General features: G+C 41.2%; 1 protein-coding gene across 1 annotated transcript in view; it reads right to left on the reverse strand.

Moving 5' to 3' along the window:
* Positions 1-14,422, reverse strand: part of LOC134528497 (WD repeat-containing protein 3) — a 35,174-nt gene continuing 20,752 nt past the window's right edge. The window contains exons 11-15 of the mRNA XM_063362165.1: positions 13,552-13,821; positions 11,499-11,726; positions 10,130-10,323; positions 5,240-5,462; positions 1-4,038 (exon numbers count right to left, since the gene is read on the reverse strand). Coding sequence (XP_063218235.1) covers positions 3,874-4,038; positions 5,240-5,462; positions 10,130-10,323; positions 11,499-11,726; positions 13,552-13,821 — 1,080 coding nt within the window. The 3' untranslated portion in view covers positions 1-3,873. The remainder of the gene's footprint in view (positions 4,039-5,239; positions 5,463-10,129; positions 10,324-11,498; positions 11,727-13,551; positions 13,822-14,422) is intronic.

A 14,422-nucleotide genomic window follows, 5' to 3' on the forward strand; every position in this document is an offset into this window, starting at 1 on the left:
ATTTAAAACGATGGCAGTCTTAACATACAATAAGTGCGCGAGTCTTAGTTTATTTTTTAATTGGCTTCTTCGTCAGATGGAAAAGAGTTAAGATTTCATCAAGGAAAAATATATTCTCAAAGTCACTAAACCGGGAGATAGAAAATAAGGTAGGTACTTAATTTTAAATAAAAGTTAAAATAGACTTACGCTAAACCAATTAAAAATAAGTCGTAAAAATATTTTTATTTATTAAATATGTTCTATACTTGACAGTTCTTTATGTATAATTTTTCAAAAATCTTTGAAATTTAATACATATTTTCTTAAAATGGTAGAATATCAGCAATACCCGGAAATTACGTGAGCAAAGCCACGGGTTATTAGATACACTTTTATTATAAAATAAAAACAATTATGCATTTGTAGTTCACGAATGTGATATTTTGTTTATTGCTTCACAACATTCATTTGCCAGTCTCAAATTTCATTGTACCACTTGTCAGAAATGTCACCAAAAATGAGAGATAGTTTTTTTTTGACGAATTTCAATTACGAGGAAACCTTTCGCAAGACTTTTTTCTTCGCAGTAGTCACTGGGACACCATTAATTTAAATCCACTAAGATAATAAAATTGTGTGTATAATGATTTGTTTTTGTATATTTATATAACTTCCCAACCAATTTTTAATGATTTTCATGTGAATAAAAACTTGTAAAGCAATTTAATTAACTGTGTCATAATACTTCTGATTAGATGGAAATACTAACTTTTCATCAGTAATGTACGACGATAAAAATATTTATTATTGCAAAATAATATTCACTGTTCAAATGCAAATTTAAATAGATTATTCATACATGTTTCCTGCTAATTAATGGTTTAAAATAATAATTTTTTAATATAAAATCATTTTTCTCTTGTGTTAAAATGGGTTGCTAAAATGAGGAATTATAAATACCTATGTCACTTACTAAGTCCGTGCACAGATTTACACAAAACAGCAATGTAAATAATCTTTTTTGGTAGTTTCTAATTTTGTGCCCTGGATAACATGAATTTGGTTTAATTCATACCAAAGTGAATTTTTTGAACAACTTAAATTGATGTCATAAATAAATATTTATTTTATATTAAAAATCCACAAACAGTTTTTAAAATATAATATTTATCACGCCAGATGGAATAATAAACAAAAAATAGCTCTTATATGTTGTCTGTGTTTAAAGAATTGTATTATATTTCATGGAAATAATATTTACCTTTCGGTTATTAAAATAAAATATATTTGTATTCAAAATACTTGCGCATCGTTTTTACGAGCATTCGCAATAGCACGCAAACAGCACACAGATAGCACACACGCACAGAGATAGCACAGAGCTTGATGCTACATTCACGCACAACACAACACAAAATAATACCGGAAGCATTCAAAAAAGTTTTTTAAATGTAAAACTCCCGTTCACAATTTTGGTCACTGAAGTTGGCATACGTGACGTTTGTTTAGATTCGTGTGTTGTTATTGTGGTACGGTTTTCGTTAAACCCAGAAATATTTTAAATATTTCAAAGTTAATGTACAAAACACAATGAGCATTCAAAAATATATATCACTGTTTATTTCAAATCCGGCTTCTTTAACACATTCAGACCCAGACTTCCAAGCATTTAATTTAGCTTCTTCATTTTTGTATCCTGCGGATCCCCTGTCATACAAAATATTTTTACTTTCTATTACAGCTATCAAAAAGCTATCAAATGTGCCTTCCATTTTTATGTTATCGCGTGTTTGAAAACAATAACAAACTACTCAAGTCAAGAGCACCAATACTTTCGTGACAATTTTTCTTTTATAAGCCCACTCGAGTAGTACTTAAACTGTTTGCTGATTGGCTACCACCATGGTCGCGCACAGAAAATAACCTAAAAGTTAAAAGTTAATGAACTTTCTGTGCGCCGATCCTGTGCTATTTTTCTGTGCGCGTGCTATTTGCCAATGTGGCAGCTCATATCTAATAGTGTATGTTGAACTTCTGTGCGTCTGTGCTGTTTGCTTGCTATTGCGAATGTAGCCCGGGCTTAACTTGTGTATCTAACCTCAAAGCAAGGAATATAAAGAGTGGGAACTCAATGCTATAACAAACACTCTTATTTTCTTTGGAGATCCGGGAAATGTGCGTTATTTATAAGCAACCTAACATAGTAAATCGTTAACTTTTCAGATCTATGTTGGCAAAATTGATTTTTTTTGTGGTCATTCGCTACTGGGAATATTCACCATATAACGTTTAAGATTATTTATTTTGAATAACGAAACAACCAAAACATTATGTAAAAATGCTTCATCTTATGTTAAAAAAATTATAAACTGCATAGCCACAAAGTATGACATCATACCATTAGTTTCTGTTACTAATAACAACACGTGCACGCGTTTGAACAGTCATCGCAGCCATAGTTGTTTCATAGCTACCAAAATCATTCAACGTTGTCAAGAATTATTCCAAATTATGTTTAGCCATTTTACTCAATGCGCCACTCCGTTAACACAACATTTTATAAATTCTGAACTACGAATGTCAGTGGGAATGTACACTATACTGTACATTCCAATCTGATACGCTTTAAGAAATTTCTGTAGTTTTCTTATTATTAAAACTTAATTTTTGATGTTGGCATCTTTTAACCGCACTTCTTTTTTTTTTTTTTTTCGGTGGCCGTACTCCTCCAATTCAGTTGCGCCCGCCGGTATCTAAGCGCTCGGATTTCAACAAAAGGCACCGCCTCTCGATAGAGTGAAACAGAGAATTACGCGCACGACCTTGAAAAAAGCGACGCTACAGCGCTCTGGCGTGGAAGCTGGTAACTACGAGTACCCTCTTGTGGAAAGAAGAGCTGTCTAGCGGTGGAGCTAACAACTACCTCAGTTTTGGATCCGAAAATTGGAATAATAAATCCTATCCCCTCGCGACTTCTATAAGTTATATATATTCAATGTGTGTACTCTATCCAGATATCAACATAACCAAACATGAATTATGCCAACTAGCGCTGTTTACATTTTTATAAGTGGTACATAGCAGCGACGAAGACAAACAGATAAAAGGTTATAATGTTTGAAAACGTTTTTAAAAAAAATTTACACATCAGACAACTTTGTATTTCTGATAATTAAATAAGTATCCAAATGAATACTTGATTTCAACTTTAAAATACATTGTTATATACGGGAAAACTACCTACACAAAACTCTTGGTATCTAACAGCGGGACAAAGACATGCGATGTTTATGCAAAAAAAAAATTTCTCCAAATTTTGACGCCCTAAAATAATGGTGCGACGATTGTGTGATAAAACATGGTAAATGACCTAGCAAGATGGTTATTCGGGGTGTTCAAGGAAAAGGGACCATAAAGTCAACAACATTGAAGAAAGTAAAATGCTGATAATTACACGGTGACCACTGCATAAGCGGGGGCCTGTTAATTCAGAACACTCAGCACTTCGCATGTCTTCTTACTTCAGGTTGAAGCGTGTCGACAAGTACAGACCTCATGACAACACCTGCTGGACAGTGCTAAGGGGTAAGTGAAATACTCAGGAGAACCCATTTACCATAGTTTACATCCTTCTTTTCAAAAACAAGGTTTTACTTAAATTAACGTGTATTTTATATTAGAGGGTATAGTCTGCTGCTTTTAGAGAAATGTTAAGATCAGGTACATACATTAATAATCTTAAAACCTAATTACATTCTTCGCTGCATCATTTTAAATACAATGTCCACATGAGATTTAACGTACAAAAAGGTATTGTAGTTGCAGTGTTGCATTTTGTCACGCACTGTCTTCAACTTTAATGTGTACGCAGCGTATACGACCACGAAACTGTTACAGCACCAAGAGTGCCCTCTTCCGGGTCCTCTCCTTCTTGCGGCTCCGCTTCTCCCGCTCCCTGCGCGACAGGGTTGCGTCCCTGAACAGCTGCACGCCCTCGCGCGCCTCTATCTGTCTCTGCACGAAGCCCAGCGCGTGCAAGTTGAGCCCCACCATGTCCTGCAAAACAACCGCGCCTACTTCCACGGCCGAGCCAGGACCCTCCGTGCAAAACACATCCCACGGTGAATCATCGCTCAATGAATAACTTTGTTCATTATCATTATTTGTTATTATTAGGGACAGTTCTACGTACACTCAGTCAAATGTCACCCACTCATTGGCTGATGTCTTGTGAGACGTCCCAATGTAGCAGCCTGTGATTCTATAAACAGACCTGCCAACTTTCAAATTTAAAAAATCATGAGGTCCTCGATAAAAATTTTCAGGCCCATAAATACAGGTTAGATATAAAAAACAACAAATGAGAATCTTTAAATTTAAGTGACATACCTGTACATATGTTACATGATCTCTGCTTCAAAATTTATTTCAACAAATTATAGGTTGCAGATTTAATTTAGTTGTACATAATTTAGCGCTGTCGTGTAGTGATCATGCAGGGCCGCAACTAAAAAAGATGTAAAATAACATTCTGCTCGTGTAACATTATTATCACTGTTCACAGCAAAAAATTTTTTTTTTATTGGAAGCAATACACTTAACGTGTTAGTTGTGTTTTTTTGTAGGGACATGTTTCACAATGTCTCCTCTTCCACTATGCGAGATAGAAAAATCAGCATGGCACATGCTACAAAACACAAAATTGTTTCCTTACGTGACTCGAGTATTGATGGCAACTCGTTACTGTAAGCTTTCGTAAAACTTGTTTTGTAACTTTTACAAACAAAATCTTGGGGCCCCAAAAAATCGTGAGGAAACACTATTTTGGCGTGAGGGCGTGAGATGGACCTTAAAATCGTGAGCCTCACTCCAAAATCGTGAGAGTTGGCAGGTCTGTATAAAGCTTTGGTCGGGCGTTTCTCGTTGGCCCAGAGTCAACCAGGTGAGTTGTGAGCCAATAGCAGCGGCAGCACTGAGGTATAGCTATTTGTATTTTAGCATATAGCGAAATTAATTCGCGAATTTTTCCGGTCTCTAGTTATTATTCATTGGGCCAACGGAGGTAGAAAGGCTCGCATCACTCAACCTCCAAACGAGATGCTCCGGTTTTGATTCCCGGAGGGGTAAAAACCTGGATTCATCGTGAGTTGTGGGCCGTTGCCGCGAGACGGTGGTTTTTCACGGGAATTCCCACTTCACCCTCTCCCGTGCACCTCACCAGTTCTCGGGACCCACCCGCTCGGCAGGTGTTACTCACCCTGAGGCGCTGCACGGACGGGACGGCGGCGGCGCGCAGGCGCTCCACGACGGGCAGCAGGGAGGGGGTGGCAACGATGGGGCCGTGGTGCGTGCGCAGCAGGGAGCCCAGCACGCGCCCCAGCTGCTCCGTGTGGCGGCCGCGCTCGAACAGAGCGGGCAGCGCGCCCAGCAGCTGGCACACCGCCGGGAAGGGCAGCAGCAGCAGGGCCTCCTCCGTGTCGCTGCACAGCACGGCAGACACTGCGCCTCGCGTCCCTCCATTGCACTTACAACAGGCAATGTTGCTAAATGCAGGAAACTGTCAAATTTATGGTAATTAGCATCACTTTGAAGCATCCTTGAACAGTAGCTTGGCTTCTGGGTTGTAGCCGCGTCCTTGGCAAATAATTTCACCGACGTTCCGGTCGACACTGCAGTCGCCATCATCAGGGAGCCAGTTACCTACTTACCTACTCGGTAGGTAACTGCTCCCTGATGTAGGGTTCTGTGAATATTCGAAATTACCGAATTCGAGTTCGAATTTTTTGATATTCGATTCGTAAATTCGAATCGAATTCATTTTACAATAATTCGACTTGACATCCCCCTCCCACAATTTTAAAAGAAATATAAATGGACGATTACATCTTCCACTTGTCGTCGCCTGGCCGACTAGCCCCTGAATGATAGTATTTAGCCGGCTACTCAGTGTTCGGTAGAGAGGGTTCGGGCCGCGTGGCCAAGGGACTAAGTCTCCAGGATAGCAATTAATACACTCAAAGACGGTTTCCAGGTTCTTTATGTACGGAAAATCAAACCCTTTACAAGGGGCTGCCGCGTTCCCGCCTGTGACCGATCCTGTAGGGCGGAGCCCGGTTCCGCGCACTATTACTGTATGGGAAAATACGTTATGTCCCGTTCGTGAGGAGCAAGACCCGAAAATTACCGTGCAAACGAAGGCGAAAATCCAGCCCGCAAAAGAACTCCGCGACTCGTAAACTGCCGGAGAAAACACGCACGCGAGAGAAGTGACTGACTGCACGACACGATGACACACCTAAATACCACATGACTGTGACAGAGGAATTACTTCCTCTCGGCAATGCATGAACTGCGGCGAGACACCGCGCCCGTTCTCACCGTCTCGGAGAGCTCTCGTAGATACGTCTGTCGCCTTCTGAGTCCAGCTGCCGACTGCCTACCTCCCCGCCTCGCGCGACCCAGTGTCCGCGTCCCACCCCTCCTCGCGAGCCCGCGGAACACGCTGATTGGTCACAGGCGGAAGCCACGGCCTTGGCGCCCAGTGAACACGTGAGAACTAATTCTACATAACATTTCATACAATATAATAAACCATTTATAATAAAGAAAACACGACCCTTCAAATAATAATATAAACAATTTACAAATAAGAATGTTTCTTATGTATTTTACATTAAACTTCCCCTAGCGTGCGAATCTCCCCCCCTGCCCTAGCCGCACTGCACATCGGCGCACACGCAACACAAGGCAGGAGAAGGCGTTGGCGTGGCATAGCGGGCTGTGCGAGCTGGTTCGACACTTGGGTCGACGTCACACTTACAAAAAATTATACATCGAAACCCCTTATTTACGTTACCGTTATTTACGTTTTCACGTTATTTGAACCATTTTATTTCTGTCTCGTTTTAACCTCATTGGATGTAAAGCAATGAATTCCCGTTGTTTACGGTGCACAAATACAAATATTATATCTTGTATTAATGTACTTTTTACTTTTTAATATTAAAATTTCATTAGTTTTATTATTGAACGAGACGGTGCACGCACTGCGCACTGAGCGTACTTTGAAGTAGGACAATAAACAAAACGACTTGAAACTAGGGCTGCCACTCTGATATTCATGAAAAACCTAGATAACCTACAAAAAAAACCAGACACATGGGTAAAAAACCCAGATGCGTCTAAAATGCTATCGTTGAAAATGTTTGCGTACTAATTCAAAAATATAAACATAACTGGTTTTAATATAAAACAATTAATTACCTTACAAGACTGAAAACGGTTAAATACAACCAATACAAGAAAATTACACTGCAGCAAAATGGCTGTATAAGTAATTCTTGGACCAGCACATATCATAAAAAAACCTACAAATATATACATGACAAAACAAACACCATCACTGCATTCTTTAAACCGGTAATTGTTTTTATAAAACTGCATCATGTACGTTAGTCTTTATTTAGAGTCTGATTCTACAAGATTGGTTTGAAGGTTAATTGTTGCATTGGTTTTGTGTTCTGCAAGCCTCTTTGAAGAATGTGTCTAATTTAATATTCAACTTAGCTTCTTGAAAACTAGTTTTGTGTTTATATGTATTTTTGTGTGTGAAACACATAGACTTGTTTGCATTTATCAAACAGATATTGCAACAGATACAGTAGCTACTACCTTTATTATTGTTTTAGGTATAAAAATAATTAAAATTATAAAAAACCTAGAATTGTTGGAATTCATTATTTAAAAACCCAGAAACCCAAACACCATTGGAAAAACCCAGATCTGGGTGGAAAAACCCATGAGTGGCAGCCCTGCTTGTAACAATATCGCTTTGCGCCTCTCCTTCAAGGCTTCAACGCCTTCCCCTGCGCTTCCGCCCCTACATTCTTTCCCTTCTTTATCCCTTATTCGTCGTTCCTGCTCCCTCCCCTTTCACAAGCTCCGCCCAAGTGACCGTCATCTGCGATCGGGTACTGCGCTCATTGGCCGTGGTGTTGTTCCAGCTGAATTCTGAACTGATACTAAAGTCTCTGATACTTTTCAAGTGTACTCGTTTGCCGTTACTGATACAGGCGCGTATCAGTGACAAAGTATCAGGTTGATACTTTTCGACCCACCTCTAGTGTACAGTCTACAGTTGATACCCGGCGCAACAGTTGTATTTCGGATTCGTGCGCGCACGGTTTGTTATGTCTGACGCCAGACAAGGTTTTGAAAAGCACAGAACGGGAAAGCCTTTGAAAAGTGCACAGAAAACTATTTTGTTGAATGTTTTTAAAACATTTTCAGACAAATATTCGGATCGTCGTGTGAACGATATCGCGAGTTTAACTGTGGAATTTACGAGTGTTTCGAAGATCTGTGTGCTTCGTGCAAGGAAAGAATTACAGGACTCTGGGACATTAACAACTCCCGGGAAGAAAAGAAAACTTGAGTATCCTGTTATCAAAACTTGTGATGATTTTGTGAAGACGGCTTTTAGGCGTAAAGTGCATAGTTTTTTCTTCGCATATGAACCACCTACGCTGAACAAAGTGCTACGGTGCTTCCTGTTATATTACTTCGCCGTTATTTTATTAGCACCAACTGTACTGAAGTGTGTGTGTTGCAACTAGTGCTTGGCGTGCAAGAAGAATTCAGTCTATCACTTGCTGACGCGGCGCAGTGATACCACGGTGTTTATTTCAATACTCAGCTAATAGTGAACCCACGGTCTCACCCCTAATTATAAACTTGATTTTAGAAAAAAATGTGCAATGCTTACGCGATAAAAACGGTAAATTTGGTTTTTTTTTAACGTGATAACGTCTAATAAATCGATGAACGCCGGCTGCACGCACGAAAAAGTGTCCTGTTACGCACATTGTCTGTTTATCATGTGTCCCGTTACGCTCATTGTACGATTGCGCCGCATCTATCTCTCGTCCACTCGATTGGAAACACCATCGATTTGACTTTTTCGAGGCGCATTAAACTTGAAGCACTCCCATTCGTTTCCTACTTTTCCTATCATCGTCCTATCTTTAACAGAATAACACAGATTGGAAGAAGTTAAATAGCAAACATGTATAAAAGTTTTAGTTAAAATAATCTCTTCGTTAAAGTAATAAACATATTTAAATTAATGAGTTCAAATAAAAGTAAATCCACCAATTAAATTGTAGATTTAATTTAATTTATTCTTTGTATCCATACAAAGTAGTGATAATTCAATAAAAAATATTAAATTTTATTCATAAAAGTATGCAATCATTTCATCAATGTTTCGTTATGACGTCACGTTAAACTATCGTCCGTAAACCGACTTTACAGACAACCAATTTTTTTTTCTTTTGTACAACTTCCTTATGCTGTGATATTTTTATTAATATTTTTATCCTTGAAAGTCAAACATGCTAAATAAGGTGGCAAGTGAAGAGAGTTTTCGCTACAGTGGGCAACATAGTTATACCAGCTGCAGAGAATTGTTGTTGCCGCACCATGTCGATGAACTCACCTTTCTCCATGACAATTTGAAATGATTTGCGAAGTGATTTAGAGACATTTAATTTTAATTTTTTTTTTTAATTTTTGAGAATCTGATTGTGCTTCTTCAAAATAGTCTCACTTTAATTTTAGTTACTTGATTTAAACTGTGAATTATGTGACAAGTTTTTCAAAGGAGGTATGATAGAAATTTTTTATAATCTATGTTATTTTAATAAATATTCCCAAATTCGATTCGAAAAAAATTCGAAACTCGTGAATTTTTTTGAAATTCGATTCGAATTCGATTCAAACTGAAAAATCACAATTCGCAGATGTCTACCCTGATGGCGACCGAAACGTTGGTGAATTATTCGCCAAGGACGCGGCTACAACCCAGAAGCCAAGCTACTTCAGACAACGGCCATGAAAGCCCGCGAACATCATCATCCTAAAACAATTTTAAATACACAAGACGAATGTAAAATAATACCAGTACATAAGTTTAAATTAGGTGTTTTCCTGCATTTGATGATAATGTATATATGTACTTAAATTCTTCCAAATCAAATTTTTATATTGGAATAAAAGAATATTTGCATAATGATAGTGTAGTCTCCATCACATCCTCAAGAGTCGGAAGCAAGCTTGAGCGACGGTACAAACATTTGCGAAAGGGTACCTGGTTCGTATTCTGGACAGCACCTCCAGCAAGAAGTCGTCCGGGGTGGAGACCTTGTAGGCCGCCATGAGCGCCGGCGGGGGTGGCGCAGGGGGCGGGTCCCTCCCCTTCGCCGCCCGACACAGCGTCCTGTGCTCGTCGAGCTGTGCTCCGTACTCTCGGCAGACGTCCAGACACTCCATCAGCTGCTCCGCCTGCTCGCACGACCACGCTTCGCCTCGTGAGGCGACTGCACTGCATCTCTACGTATGCAGGGCAGAACTGAACATGTGAACATACAGTGGAACCTTGTTACTACGAAATCTGACAGTGGCGGCAAAAATTCTCATAACGAGTACTCGTAATAACCGAATATAAAAAATTAAAATTAAGTTACATTCTGGACCGTCCAAACAGTTTTTAATTTCACACCGTAACTTGAAAACGGTGCACTATAGTGAAAAAACGTATTGAATAAAAGTTGTAGCAAATTAAATTATGAATAGAAAGTGTCTCTATGGAATTTTTTGTATCTACAACGGTTTTTGATTTAAACGTGTTCATGGTCACGGAGGGAAGGTATGTGAAGTGGTGGAAAAAAAAAAAGGGGGGGGGGGAAGGAAGAAAGGAAAGGTGTTAGGCTGTTAGCTGGTCTATTTTTAGATTTACCCCTCCGCCGACTTAGGAGGGGAAGTAACTGGCGCCGTCAAGAGAAAGACAGAGAGCGCATGTTGTTTGTCACCAGTCCTTCCTCCCCTGATCATTGCCTATACCTGCTAAGGACCTAGTCCGTCTGGCGCCCGCGTAGCCAAGCAGCTGACAGTGTTTTTACTTTTTTTGATGCCATTCAATTTACTCGTACTTACGAAAGGGCCAACAAGGAGGCACTCGTAACAACCGGTTTAATTCTGTATGATTTACGTAGTTAAACTGACGGTGCATTACAAAACTGTCGTAACAACGAAGGTCTGGTAGTATCCTGTTCTCGTAATCACGAGGTTCCAATGTACTGATTTGTTGCCGTTCATTAGAATATTGATTCAGTGGCACTGTGTGGGTGAAAGTACCCTAACCATGCCAGCTACCAAGAGCTCGGCAGGAGAGGGTGAGCGGCCGGGAATACTTTTCACAGACGAGAGAGCCAAACGCCCGATCATGCATCTTCAGGTTTTTTTTGTTCATCGTAACTCATGATAACTAATGGTCAATTAGGTTAGGTTAGCAACATTATAAATACATTAAAACATCGTGGATGGTTGATTTGGTTAGGATGGCCACATTAAAAATATGGGGAAAAAAAGAATCAGCATGAACTTTGGGGAACTTGGGGCGTGGCTCTCTCGTCTGTGAAATGAAGGCTTCCCGTGAGAGGCCGGGCAGCGGGACTCACCGCCTGCTCGCTGCCCACGGTCTTGCGGGACGGCAGGTTGCGGTCGGGCCCCTCGCCCGTGGCCAGGGCGGTCTCCTCCTCCCGCGCCCGCTCCTCCTCCTGCTCGTCCTCCAGCACCAGCGGCTCCTGGCTGCGCTCGTACACGCGCGCCACACGGTCCGCCCCCGTCGACACCACGTGCTGGCCGCTGGGGCTCACCGCCAGGCTCCACGCCGCCCCGCGGTGCCCCTGCAACACGCCACGCCCGGTCGCGTCGCTCCGTGATGATATCTACGACCATTATCACAGAAGGAACGGCAACACCCGGCCACATCGCTCCGAGAGACATCTACGACCATTATCACAGAAGGGACTCGGGTATGATCTACGTTGAAGTGAGGTCAGATTCTTCATTTTGTTTCTTGTTTTCGTGTCTGGATGTTGGTAATCCTAATACCAGTCGACATTTCCAAAAGTCCTGGTAAATGGTTCTTCAAGTCCATTTTTTTTTTCCATGAATTACCTATAAAGTAACAATTCCTCTAAAGGTATGCAACTGACCTACCCACAAATGTTGCCAATTACCTGAATCACCCACGACAGAGAGTACGAGAAACAAGATTACACACTTAAGTGAAGCTTGCAATGAAATTACAGAAATATTACTTTACCGTGTTTACTCGCATAATGTCCGCAGTAATTTGGCTACATTTTTAACCAAAAAAATGGGGTGCGAACATTATGAGGTGAAGTCCGAAAAAAAAATTTTTTCCTCAAAATTTTACATGTTTTGTCTAGAGTAAAAAAATTGTTCTCTCATAATTAGTTTACTAGCAGAGCGCTGGTGACTGGCGACCCTCCGCAGCGGACGTGAGAAATGTGACAGGTGTCGAGATAATTGGGTGCTGGCGATTAGTGGAAAACGCCACTAGTTTTTTTTTTCCTTCTCTCACTCGCGTGTGCACACTTACGTTCAGAAGCCGCAGCCAGCCTACACAAAATAAACGCTTTGCGTGAAAAGATATTTTTTTAATCTTTCATTGAGATAGCCACTGACGGCATGGGGCAATTGTCTAATATCTGCATTAGCTGGCGCCGGCGAGCCTCACTCCCTGTCCCTTGCCCACTGTGTGTATAAAAACACCTGCGCATGTACTCCCACCACTTGTCCGCTACCTCCCCTACTTAGTGACATAGTGTAAGTTGATGTGTACTGGCTTGTGCTATATATAGCCCATCCCCTTGCAACTCGCGTGACGTCGCAGGCAGCTGCGCAGTGGAGTGCGAGTTTCTGAGTCTGGACGGTTTCACCACGCTACAAACCCTCTCAGCAACCGCTCCGGAGAAATGAATAACTCAAGGTCAAAGCACTGTTGACAGCGTCGGTAAATTTCCATCCCGTTACTGTGCCTTTCAGGGGTGGCCAAGGTTGCTTTGTCTGGTGCGGACTTCATGCGGATTTTAAAAAATTCCATTTCAAGTATTTAAAAAGAAATTTGCTGACATTATGCGATTGAATACCATATTTCAATTTGTATGGTTATAAGCAAATGTTATACAGAGAGCAAAATAGCTTCAAGCGCAAAGCTGAATGCAATGGTGCCACACTGACGAGTCGACTGCGAAAGGGGAGTAGAGATGAGAGGCTTAAAGGTAAGTGCGTACACATGAGGTCATGGGTATCTGCAAGGACGGGAGGGGAAGCTTCCCGGTGGAACACAGGCTAATTATCCTGTTGGGACTGTACGGTTGACGTTGGCCGAGGCGACAGTTATCTTTGTTTTTCCAGCGTGCACGATTGTCATGGGGAGAAGAAACACGGAGTAAGGAGGGCGGGAGAGGAAGGAAGAAGGAGCACACCCAACAACACTTAAATGCAAAGTAAAGAAAGTAAAGCTGTGTAATTCCAAATTACTGCGCATGGCCTACGGTCCATGTCAGAAACATCCCAATTATGTGAGAACCAAACAAGAGTAAACCGGCGACGACCCACGATACTGCGCTGTCTGACCAGGTCTTCTTGCCTCAGATGGGAACCGAGCCCAGGACTCGGCAAGCGCCGGCGCAGACGCACCTCCAAGGTGAGAATCTTCTGGTGGGAGTCGGCGTCCCAGTGCTTGAGGCGGCCGTCCTTGCCGCAGGTGAAGAACTGGTGGGTGCCGGGCACGAAGCGCAGGGCCGTGACGGAGTCGTCGTGGGCCAGCAGGGAGCGGTGGCAGTCCCCGAAGTCCAGCCCCCACAGCTTGACGGTGCGGTCCGCGCTGCCCGTGGCGACGAGCGCCGAGTCGCTCGAGATGTCCAGGCACGACACCGGCAACTTGTGGCCGTACAGCGACAGGAAGAACTGGAACGACACCCCGCACTCCGGCAACTGCACCTCGTACGCACCAACCACAACTTTTAAAAAAATATATTACCACGTCAATTTGTACAAATCACTCACATTTTAAATCACGCTTTTGACCTGAACGAGAAGTACTGTTCAATCCTCTGCCAAACATAACCATGGCCAAAGTCTACAACTATAATTCTGATGAAGTTAACTTATCTTTACCGCCCGAAGAATCTACTAGAAGCTGTACGGTTGTAAAAAAACACTGCTGTTCATCAACAAAACAAAAATGAAAGAATAATTACAAAACTTATTTTCAAATAAAAAAAAACAAAGAAAATTAAAGGTTCATTATACTACTGTTCACCTCTTGGCAAGTATTATTTTCATAACTATGGAAGGTACTGATTTTTTTTTTGGGATCCTAAACAATTACCGTATTTGCTCGCATATGGAAAGCATTTTTTTGGCAATTGTTTATTGTAAAAAAATGTACTGCGATCCATTCGTGAATTATGGGTTACAAAAAATATTTTACTGTGTGGTTGAATTTTTGCATAAATAACTGACGTATGTTGGTTTTTAATAAATATAACTTCACAAGTAAGTATAT

The sequence above is a fragment of the Bacillus rossius genome, chromosome 1, assembly GCF_032445375.1.
Source record: "Bacillus rossius redtenbacheri isolate Brsri chromosome 1, Brsri_v3, whole genome shotgun sequence".
NCBI lineage: Eukaryota > Metazoa > Arthropoda > Insecta > Phasmatodea > Bacillidae > Bacillus > Bacillus rossius.